Source organism: Muscardinus avellanarius (assembly GCF_963383645.1).
Source record: "Muscardinus avellanarius genome assembly, chromosome: X".
NCBI classification, from domain to species: Eukaryota; Metazoa; Chordata; class Mammalia; order Rodentia; family Gliridae; genus Muscardinus; species Muscardinus avellanarius.
The window spans coordinates 33,770,056-33,782,269 of record NC_137792.1 but is presented as its reverse complement, the minus strand read 5'-3'; the positions used below and the strand labels follow the sequence as shown (position 1 = coordinate 33,782,269).

Sequence of the window (12,214 nt, the reverse complement as noted above, 5' to 3'; positions counted from 1 at the left end):
CCCTGTTTCCAAATAATGTATACAATAGGTCTGGGAGAATAGCTCAGAGGTAGAAAAGCCCCAGGGTTCCACCACCCCCACCACGGAAAAAAAAAATAGGGCTGGGGGTATAGCTCGGAGGTTGAATGCCCCTGGGTTCCATTCCCAGACTGCACAAGAGAGAGAGAGAGAGAGAGAGAGAGAGAGAGAGAGAGAAGAAGAAGAAGAAGAAGAAGAAGAAGAAGAAGAAGAAGAAGAAGAAGAGGAGGAGGAGGAGGAGGAGGAGGAGGAGGAGGAGGAGGAGGAGGAGGAGGAGGAGGAGGAGGAGGGAGAAGAGAGAGAGGAGAGAGAAAGAGAGAGAGAGAGGAGAGAGAGAGAAAGAGAGAGGGCGGGGGAGAGGGAGAGAGAGAGAATGAATGAAAACAAACTTAGGGAGGCTTTCAGTAACTTAGTGAGAACCTGTTCCCAAATAAAAAATAAACAAAATAGGACTGGGTATATAGCAGGAGATAGAATGCTTCTGGGTTCAATTCCCAGCACTGCAAAAAAGGACAACAAAAAAGGTAAACAACCAATTGTGCATGTCGGTTGCCCAAACAGACTGTAAAAACTCAGGGGGCTCCACCCATAGGCCCAGCAGTTCCTATGCAGTCTGGTATTGAGGGTGCTGAGGATCTGGGAGGAAAGTTCCTTTTGGTAACTGATGACATCTAGGGACCACATCAAAAGAACCAAATTATAAAGTGAGAAGAGATAAGGTAAGACCGAGAACAAGTTGCATCTCCTTCTAAGTCCTTAGCTGACTAGATCTAGGCCCCCTCTGCTAAAGTCATGGAAGTAGCCAGTTATTACAACAGATTATATTTAGGAAGCCAAGGTCGTAGACTATCCACAGCCACTTAGGACATTATTTACCTAACCTCAGACAAGATGCATATATATTTTTATCACTCAAAGAAAATCTATCACTGACACCGAAAGAAACAAATTTGTCCTAGTAAACAAATGATACATTTTATAATTATATACATTTACTATGTCAATTAAAAATAAGATACAAAGCTAAAATTTAGGACACATGTTTTCTCTTATATACAAAGAATTTCAATACAATAAATAATTACATAGTTAATGATTGGTTTTGCAGTACTAGGGATGGAACCCAGAGGCATTCTACCTTCAAGCTACACCCCTAGCCCTATTTTTATTATTTATTTATTTATTTATTTGGTGGTACTGGGGATGGAACCCTTCTACCTTCGGGCTCACTCCCAGACCTATTTTATATTTTATTTGGAAACTGGGTCTCTTAAGCCAGCAATGTTGGCTTTGAACCTGCACGATCCTCCTGTCTCCACCTCCCAAGTGCGGGGATTACAAGCGTGCGCCACCACATCCGGCTTTTTATTCTTTATTTTTAAACAGAGTCTCACTGAGTTGCAAAGGGCATCACTAAGTAGCTGCAGCTGCCCGCGAACCACGATCCTCCTGTTTCAGCCTCCAAAATGCTGGGATTACAAGCATGTGCCATCACACCCAGCCCATAGTTAATGATTTAAATAATTTATAATGATTTAGTTTCAGAATCAAAGCTTGAAGCACTCATCCAACATCTCCCCAACTACAAATGAGCTTTTTGACTTTTATAATCTGTAGTAAATTCATCTATGTATATTGCCTTCTTGAGCTCTTAACAGAAATTACCTAATACGCTTTTAGAAGCAACTTCAAACATTTTAAAAAAGAAATATACATACTTCTTTCACAGAAAAGCCCATAGACAGTGCAGCCACGTCTGGGATCCGCTCTCCTGGTATAGGCCAGTTTCCATTTCGGAAAACAACAGACCCTGGTGATCTTAATATACTGAACTCATTTCCCCAAGCCCCTGAAAGGAAAACAGATTAGTAAATGAATTATCAGCATCAGAAACTCTTTGTCCCCACCTTAAATAATTATTCAGTGTGATATGTTTCCCCACTGTCCACTGACTCACCATACTAGATTACAATCAGACAAAAGTGCTGAATCTTAAACATCAATAAACTCTTTTTTCCGAGTACCACTCTAAGAATTTAAATTCATCTGGGCACAGTGGTGCGTGCCTGTAATCCCAGCTACTCAGGAGGCTGAGGCAGGAGTATTACAAATCCAGCCTGAGCAACTTAACAAGACCCTGTCTCAAAGTAAAATAAAATAAGCACAAAAGAGCTGGGGATGTAGCTTAGTAGTAGAGCACTTGCCTAGCATGTTCAATACCTGATACTAAAAAAGTAGTCCATATATTCTGCAAGAATAAAGGTACAACTATGAAACAGGATTTCCCCAAAGATCAAGACCCCTTTTTTTAATAGATAACCCCTAATAGGTATATGTTGCTAATTGGCAAGAATTAGAAATCAGTAGCATTTCTAAGCTGGGCACCGTGGTGTACGGTTGTAATCCCAGTACTCGGGAAGCTGAGACAGGAGAATCACAGGTTCGCGGCCAGCCTCAGCTACTTAGTAGGCCCTCTGCAACTTAGTGAGACCCTGTTTCAAAATAAAGAATAAAAATTAGGGGTGGAAGTGTAGCTCGGAGGCTGGCCACGAATGGTTCCATCCCCAGTACTGCAAAAAAAAAAAAAAAAATTAAGTAAAAAGAAAGAAAAGATATTGGTAGCATTTCTCCAGATTTTTTTTAAAAAAAGAACAAAACAAAATACTCTGGCACAGACTAAAAGGAAACTTGAAATCTCTAAATTATTTCTACCATTGACCCTCTCTACAAAGTGAAAATTCATAAAGTTCCTAGTATTTTACTTTAAGGCTTTAGCAAGTTAGTATATCTTGGTGTAGATCACATCTTTTCTTATACCCCACAGGCAAATCTAGTGAAATGAGGATTGTCAGACAGGGCTACATGTAAGCCAGGCACAGTGGGGCACACCTGTAAGCCTAGTACTTGGGAGGCTGAACCAAAGGAATCACAAGTTTGTGGCCAGCCTGGGCAACTTAGTTAGATCCTGTCTCAGCAACAACAACAACAACAACAAAAATACATAGAAGATCTGGGTATGTAGTTCAGTGGTAGAATGCCCCTGGCTTCAATCCTTAGTACTACAACAAAACAAAACAGGGATACATGTTACCAGTTGAAATACAAAATATTTTGGACTTCAGAAACAAAGTCCAGGAAATATGTTCAATGGATACATCAGGAGGGTATAGTTACAAAAACAGGTATTCTGTAACTATTAAGTCAATTAGTCTAAGGGTAAGGTATCTAGGATCAAAAGATGAAGAATTAGAATAAAGAAACTATTTTATTTTTATTTATTTATTTATTTTGGTGGTACTGAGGGTGGAACCCAGAGGCTTTCTACCTCTGGGCTATACTCCCAGACCCATTTTATATTTTATTTGGAAACAGGGTCTCACTAAGTTGCTGAGAGCCTCACTCAGTAGCTGAGGCTGGCTTCCAACCTGTGCGATCCTCCTGTCTCAGCCTCCCAAGCGCAGGGATTACAAGCGTGAGCCACCACACCCGGCAAGAGACTATTTTATAAGCCCTTCAAGGATAAGGATAAGGTATCTATCTGGCTTCTTTACCCACTAACTCATCAATAACCTAGTGATGTCTAGCTTATATGGGTATAAGTAATTAATTAAAAAATAAGTTTTTATAAAAAGATTAGCTCTAAGTCCAAAACAAATCTCAGTTTCATATGGGAAAATGAAACGTTAGTAAAGCATCAGTGATATTCCCTTGATCTAAGAAAAGTACCACTTAGCCATGCATGGTGGCACACACTTGCAATCCCAGTACTTGGGAGGCTGAGACAGGAGGCTTGCAGGTTTAAAACCAGCCTAGCACTATAAGAAGATTCTCAGCAACCTAGCTAGACTGATTTAGAAAAAAAAGCTGCAGGGGTGGGAGTGGGGAGGGGGTGGATTAGAAGTAGAATGCCCCTGAGTTCAATCACTAGTACCACCCCCAACAGAAAAAAAAAGTGCGATTTATAGGGTACAGGAAAAAAGCTAGAAGCAACAGTAAATGTTTTGGTGTTACAGTATTGATAGTAAATAAAAGGCCTCAGGATGGTGCTGATACGTGATGAGTTAAGTTTCAATTCAGCACAGCCTCCAGAGTAGGAATTTCCAAACTGTTTTAGCCGAAGGCAGACAAAATAATTAGCAGAATGGAATGGTCATCTATAGCCCACAGACATCTTAGCTCACTAAAGCAGTAGTACTGCAAACTCTAAGGAAAATGGGGCAGTGTGCACAAGCCCTCTACTCTCCATACACACTTCAGGAAACTGTATTTTGATCCGGAGATACCTTTGTTATGAGATGTGGCCCTACTCACTCAACCCCTCAACAGCAAAGATATTTAACTTTGCCTCACCTTAGTAGTTACAAACTTCCATGCCCACACAACAATTCTTCAGGAGCCTAGCATTTTTCAAACCCTTAGGAAAGGATTCCTATAGGACCAATTCCTATTGGTCCTGGGGATGTTTATTTACTTATTTTTTGTGGTACTGGTGGTGGATCCCAGGGGCTTTTCTACCACCGGGCTACACTCCCAGACCTATTTTTATATTTTATTTGGAAACAGGGTCTCACTAAGTTGCTGAGAGCCTCACTAAGCAGCCGAGGCTGGCTTTGAACCTGTGTGATCCTCCTGTCTCAGCCTCCCAAGTGCGGCGATTACAAGTGTGCACCACCACGCCAGCTGTGTTTATTTTGAAATGAGATTTTGATAAGTTGTGAGGGTCGAGCTAAGTTACTGAGGCTGTCCTTGAACCTGTGAGCCTCCCTCCATCTCAGCCTCCCAAACATTGAGATTACAGGAATGTACCTGTAGCCAGTCCTTATCCAAACTTCTGCTCAGTGCAGATGTCACATCTCTGGTGTGTCTGTCAGAAAGCCACCCATCCTCCATTTGAATGCTACCAGTGATGAGGGACACAACCTTAATTTATAAATACTGTATTTGCCAGAGGTCAGCTCTGTTGTCCCAACATGCTAATCCTTTGAAAAGTTTCTCCTTGTATTGAACTGAAATGGCTTCCTCCTTCATTCAGTCACACCAGATAACCTTGTTCCCAGTTTCACATAAAAAATAGGGAAATTCCTTGAACTACCTGTGCTCCTGTCTTCCCCGCCATTTTATCTGCACGAGCTCCTGTCATATCTCCTCTCCCTCCAGACAAGAGGGCAGGGACGTCCCCCTCTAGTCAAAGACAGTCTTGTGTGCAGCCTTCTTAGGGCCTTTCATACATTCGCCTATAAAATTATTCATTTACTGTTAATTAAGTTACTGTTCTACAACAGACAACATATCAGGAGATGAGTGACTTTATGGTAGAAAACATAAAAAGATGTTCCTGAAGAAGATAAGCTCTATGAAGGCAGGGGTTTATTTGTGTCATGTTCACATGATATCCTCAGGGCTCAGAACAGTGCCTGACACATTAGTACTCATTAAATACCTGTTGAGTTAATGAATGGATGCGGTCATAATTTGACTACCAATTTCGCCTTCTTGATGGTGCTTTCACTTTAGCTTTACAAAAACAAGCTCAGTGTACTCCCATTCTAAAATTAAACCGCAAGAAAGTGAGTCTCTACCAGTCTCTACTTTCCTCTGCCTTTCTTCAAAGAATCCTGGAAGTGCAGTTGACCACTGTCTGCTTCTCTACTTCACCTCGCGTGTACTGCCTAGCCCACAGCTTCTGGCCCCACCAAGGAAATAGCTCAGCAATCCAAAAGACAAGTCCAGTCCTTAAATCGCTGAACTGGAAGCATCTGAAATTGGCAACTCCCTCCTTGAAAATCTGTCTTGAACCTCATGAAGTCAGGACCCTTGGTTTTTTTTTAAATCCCTCTGGCTCCTGTTTCTTTCTCTTCCCATCCTTTAAAGTAGTTAAAGTAGTGATGGCCAAACTTTTTAGATTTCAACCTTATTGGCGCAAAAAAATGGAAACCAGCCCAAATACATGCTTACAAATATATGCATATACATGTGTATGCATATGCATATACATACATCTCATCTATATGGTATACACTTGTACTATAATAACAGGTTATTTGTACTATATTACAAATCACATACTAGTAGTGTGTGTGTGTGTGTGTGTGTGTGTGTGTGTGTGTGTGTGTGGTACTGGGGATGGAATCCAGGGGCATTCTATCTCTGGGCTACACCCCCAGCCCTATTTTATTTCTTATTTGGAAACAGTTTCACTAAGTTGATGAGTCTTACTATGTTGCTGAGGCTGTCTTTGAACTTGGAATCCTGTCTCAGCCTCCCAAGTACTGGATTACAGGTATGTATCACCACACCCAGCAGAATTTTTTTTTTTTTGGTGGTACTGGGGTTCCTGGAAGCCCTTTTACCTCCGGGCTACACTCCCAGACTATTTTTACATTTTTATTTGGAAACAGGGTCTCCTAAGCCAGAGCACGCGGCTGGCTTTGAACCTGCGCGATCCTCCTGTCTCTGCCTCCCAAGCGCGGGGATTACAAGCGTGCGCCACCACACCCGGCCAGCAGAAATTTTTAACAAGACTGAGATATCTGTGTAGCATTCTTCCCAATCTAATCATGCGAAAACATCACATAAACCCAAACTGAGCATTCTACAATGAGTGACCACTTCTCTTCACAAATATTTTAGGGTTGCTTTGTTTTGTTTTTGTGGTACGAGGGAATGAAACTAGGGACATTCTGCCTCTGATATACACCCCACCCCTATTTTTATTTGAAACAGGGTTTCACTGAATTACTGAGGCTGGCCTTGAACCTGCCAGTTCTCTTGTCTCAGCCTCCCAAGTATTGGGATTGCAGGTGTGTGCCACCATGCCTGGCAGATGGGATTTTTTTTTAAAAAAAGACATAAACAGAAGTTGTAGTACATCATTCTAACATCTGATGGGTCACCGAGCATACTCCACTTTGGAGATCTGAGGGCTCCATTCCTCTCTACTTTCCTTTTCCACATTGCTCCCCCTGTCTGAGCCATCTACTCCTAAGGCTACAAACACCAAGACACTGCTGGATCCCAGTTTTTTATTTCCATATTAGATCCCCCTTAAGCCTTAGACCTACATACTTAGACTTAACAGTCTTCTGACATTTTCTTCTAAGTTTCACCAGCCCTTCAAACTTAACAGGTTCAAAATTGGATTCACGGAGGCTGAGACAGGAGGATCTGGGTTTATGGCCAGCCTCAGCTACTTAGTAAAGTCTTCTGCAGTTTAGTGCGACTCTATTTCAAAATAAAGAATAAAAAATAGGGCTGGGGTGTAGCTCAGTGGTAGAATGCCCCTGGGTTCCATCCCCAGTACTGCAAGAACAAACAAACAAACAAACAAACAAACAGGATTCATCATCTTCCCACCTTCTGCATTGTCTCCCAGGATGATGCCACCTTCCACCACCACTCCCCATCTTGAGTCAGTCGTCTTTAAATTCTGCAGCACCACAGATAATTAGCCACTTCTTTTGTGTGTGTGCGGTGCTGGGGGTGGAACCCAGGGGCATTCTACCTCTAAGCTACACCCCCAGCCCTATTATTATTATTATTTTTTTTTGCGAGTCTGGGATGGAACCCAAGGGCATTTGACCTCCGAGCTACACCCGCTGACCTATTTTTTATTCTTTATTTTGAAACAGGATCTCACTAAGTTGCAGAGGCCTCACTAAGTAGCTCCCGAATGCTGAGCTCCGGTCTCAGCCTCCCGAATGCTGGGATTACAAGTGCGCGCCACCACGCCCGGCTCCCAGCCCTATTTTTTATTCTTTATTTTGAAACAGGGTCTCACTGATTTGCAAGGGGCCTCACTAAGTAGCTGAGGCTGGCCACGAACTGCGATGAACGCGATCCTCCTGTCTCAGCCTCCCAAATGCTGGGATTACAAGCCGTTGTGCCACCACACCTGGCTCTCTCATCACCTTTTCAAAATACAAATCAGCTTGTTCACAGCTGTTTAAATACCTTCACTCACTGTCCAGAGCCTTCGAGGCAAATCCAAAACACCCCAGGCGCCTCACCAACCTTACTTCTGGGATCTCCCCAACTTTATTCCCATACATTCTGGCCCCAATGAACTATTTGCTCTTTTGCTTTCACGTCTCTGCATTTGCCCAAGCTGTTCTGTTGAAAATGCATCTTCATTTTTGCAGTACTAAAGATGGAACCCAGGGCCTCTTGCAATGCTAGGCAAGTGCTCTACCGATGAGCTATATCCACGGCTCCTAAAATGCCCTTTCCCACCCCAGTCTTTCATGTGTTTGCCCCGTGTGATACCATCTCTGCGGGAATTGCCCTCAGCCTCCAGTCTGGTTTGGAGATTCTGCATCCTTCCCTCTGAGAACGCCACTGTACTGTGCATGTGTGGATGGAATCTTTCCATAAACATGGAGACAAGAGGATTGTAGGTTTGAGGCCAGCACATGCTAACTTAGTGAGACCCTGATTCAAAAAAAAATAGGGCTGGGCATATAGCTCAGAGGTAGAACGTCCCTTGATTCAATCCCCAGTACCACACATACAAAAACAAGGGTCCTACTTTTGTTTCCACGGGCATTAGTAGAGGGCAATGCCCTCTTCTACATGACATCCCTTAAATTCCAAGCGTTCATTCTTGCCTTTTCCTCTCCAGGATAAATACTGCATTTCCCCCCCCAAATACTCCTCAGGACATGGTACTTATAAACCTAGTTCCCTATTTCTCTCTCTAGTTTGGTTAACAGTGTTCTAAACGATTTCTATTTTTTCTCAAATAGAGAAGTCAGAGTTCTTGAAGATGTTTTCCACTAAATCACATTTAGTCATTATGGAAAATAATAATTTAACCTCATCTGACAAGACCCAGCAATGCAGAAACTCTGATCCTTGGTCTGTATAAACTAGACCATTCTAGTAAGGAAAGTATGTTCAAACCATGTACAGAAACAACTTTTATCTTAGACCAAAAACCAAACCAAAAAGCATAAACCTCACTAAAACAAAACAATGTCATCAAAGCATAGAATTTCAACAGATATCCAATTTAAATCACAGTATTAAAGGGAAGGTTTTTTAAATTTCAAAAACTGAATTGAAACAAAAGTTCATTTGGGCATGGTGGCACATACTTATAATCCCAGTACCTGAGAAGCTGAGACAGGAGGATCGCAGCTTCTCGGCCAGCCTCAGCTACTTAGTGAGGCCCTCTGCAACTCAGTGAGACCCTATTTCAAAATAAAGAATAAAAAATAGGGCTCAGATATTGCTCAGAGGTAGAAAGCCCCTGGGTTCCATCCCCAGTACTGCCAAAAAAAAAAAAAAAAAAAAGGAGAGAGAGTTAAAATAGGGCTGGGGGTGTAGCTCGGAGGTAGAATGCCCCTGGGTTCAATCCCCAGTACTGCAAAAAGAAAAAAAAATTTCACCCAAAGTACCTTTTTTTTTGGTACTGGAAATTGAACCCAGGGGCATTCTGCCTCTGAGCTATACCTCCAGTCGTTTTTATTCTGTAGTTTGAAACGGGGCTTAAGTTGTTGAAGGTCTTGCTAAATTACCGAGGCTGGCTTCAACGCAGCAATCCTCCTGTCTCAGCCTGTCAAGTATTGGGATTACAGTCATATGCTACCAAGCCTGGCTGCCCCAAATCTTAATAGATTAGAATGACCTTTCCAGAGCCAGCAACAAAACAATCCTAAAATTTGGTGGGGGGGAAACATTTAAATAACTATCATCAACACATAACTCTGGACACCAGGGAAAGAGAAGAGCTTCAGATTTCAAGAACATCACTGGTCTATACCTCATGCAGAATTAAACTGTCATTACAAAAGCAGGACCTCCCAGAACCTCACACAACACAGGTACTGGCTCTCACTGGTTTTGAACGGACAAGTTGGGAACCAGAGCACCCGCTCCTTCAAGTAGTTTCCAACTTGGTTTCTTATTCCCTATTGTCTGAACAGCCAGTCTCAGCGTCCGACACTCCCACAGTCTCACAGGCAATGTTACCTGTGCCACAATACATATTCTGAAAAAGGCCCATGCTTGGGAGCCAGCTGATCTGGGTTCAAATCCAGCTCTGCTACACACACACCTGTGTGGTGCTGCGTAACTTTTTTAGGCTTGCTCTCTGCAAAACGAGGACAAGACCCTTCTCTAAGGATTGCTGCCGAAGGAAACGCATCACTGCATGATACACAGCAAAGAGCTCAATATTCACTTAAGTCCATCCCTTTTGCCCAGTGGTAGGGAACCCAGGTTCCATTCATAAAGCTACCATTTATTTGACATGTGACCCTAAAGAGGTGACTCATATCCTAGTTCCCAAATCCCTAATATTGGGCACGGTGACAAACTATTGAGAGGTGCTTTGTGTTCACCTGAAGAAATAATCACATGAAAACAATGACACCATCTCATCTTCTGCAACCCGAAACAAACGAGGGGTTGAAGAGTTTACCTATTACTGATAGAGTTCATCTATCATCATTACTGATAGAAATGACATTATACGGATGCAAAAAAAAAAAAAAGCAGCAGCCGACTGCAGCTAAGAACTCGGCCTCTCCTAATTCCAGAGGGCTGCGGTTCAACAGTTCACTGAGGAATGCAGCCGCCCTCTGATGGCCTCCCAAGCCGGAAGAGGAGACCCGACTAAATGCAGGGCCGCGGCACAGGGGACCCGCGCGCCTTCCTCAAAGAGGCGCAGGGTGGAGGCCCGCTCCGGAGGCGTCCGCGGAGCCCGGCTCCAGAGGCCCACAAGGCCGCGCGCCGCCGCGGGCGATCTCGGAGAAGAGCCCCGAGGGAGACGGCGGAGACCAGGCCACCCCGGTACCCGCACTGCGGCAGCCGCCCACCCGCGGCCGCCCCCGACCCCGAGGCGCAGGGCTTCCAGGGGCGCGCCCCGCCCGCCCGGCTCCTCACCCGCCACCAACAACGACAGGAGCGCGACGAGCACAGCCATGGTGCCGCGGCAGCTGCGGCGGCTCAGGCGACGCGGAGAGGGCCGGACCCCAGCGACCACCGCGGCGTGAGGGGGTGACGCGCTCCAGCTCGTTCCGACTCCCAGAACCCGCCCCTTCGTCGCGCCGGGGCGACTGCCGCCTTCTCAGCCAATCGGTTGCTACGCCTACGACACGTAGGCCAGGAAACGTCAGTTCGGGGCGGGGCTTAAAGTAATGGATGGCACGCCCTGCCAGTGGCAATCGGCGACTGGAGAGCCAGGCAGTCCCGTCCCCTCGCCCGTGATGACGGGTCACGAGATGAAGGGTAGGGCTGGTGATCGGAGCCGGTGACAGAGCCGATCGGGGTCCTGAGAGCGCACGGGATGAAACTACCTCCTGCGTGCGGACCCTTTGCCCAGTCTCCAGTGACGATCTCTAACCGGGGTGTCTGTTTCCCGGCCGTGTGCATCCGCCCTTTTACCTTTAGCCACTGCGGTGGGTGGCTGCGGGGCAGGTTCGAGATTCACTCTAACAAGGACCCACATGTTGACCACCTGCTGAGAGGGAGGGTCGCGTCTTTGGGAACCCCCGCTCCCAAGTAGGGTGCTAGGTAAAATACAGGATACCCAGTTACATTTGAATTTCATGTAAAGAAATAATTTTTAGAATGTCTCGAATATTTTATGGGACGTACTTATACTGAAATAAGTATTCGTTATTTATCCAAAAGTCAACTCATAAGTAGGTGTCCTGAATCTGACAACGCCGCCTCCAAACACTTTACAGTCTACAAGGAGTGTTGCAACACAACAGTAGTTACTTCGTCCATTCCCCGGTTTCTGACCCGGACACGTGTTCTGTAAGGATATAGGAGGGCTAGACATAGTAATTAGCCCAGAATCATCCCTTCCCACAGCTCATGCTCTTTTGCCTATGATGTGAGGTAAGAAGTGCTTCAGCGTGACTCGCATCTATGGTTAGAAAATGATGCCCTACCTGTCAACCTTCAGAGATTAATATGATTTCAATATGCAAGGGGAGGTGGTGAGGAGATTCTTCCAAGTGGGGAAAATTCTAAAGAATGGCAGGAAGAAAACTTCCTCGAGTTGGGTATTAACTATTAAGCTGATCAAAGGAGAGATTTTATATAGAGCTAAAACTTTTAAATTAGAGCCATATTTCTTAAGGATCTTGGATTACATACAAAACTATATTTCATTGGCAGGAAGGGGGGAGTCACTGAAGGTGATTGAGCATTTTTCAGTGCACAAATGTAAAACAGACTTTTTTTT

The 12,214-nt window shown here is 44.3% G+C and overlaps 1 protein-coding gene across 1 annotated transcript in view; it reads right to left on the bottom strand.

Annotated features, from left to right (window-relative positions):
- ATP6AP2 (ATPase H+ transporting accessory protein 2) overlaps window positions 1-10,942 on the bottom strand; it is a gene marked incomplete at both ends in the record, with an annotated part of 31,786 nt that extends 20,844 nt beyond the window's left edge. Inside the window, 2 exons of the mRNA XM_080718651.1 lie at window positions 1,737-1,867; window positions 10,903-10,942. Coding sequence (XP_080574777.1) covers window positions 1,737-1,867; window positions 10,903-10,942 — 171 coding nt within the window. The remainder of the gene's footprint in view (window positions 1-1,736; window positions 1,868-10,902) is intronic.
- Window positions 10,943-12,214: the final 1,272 nt, after the last annotated feature.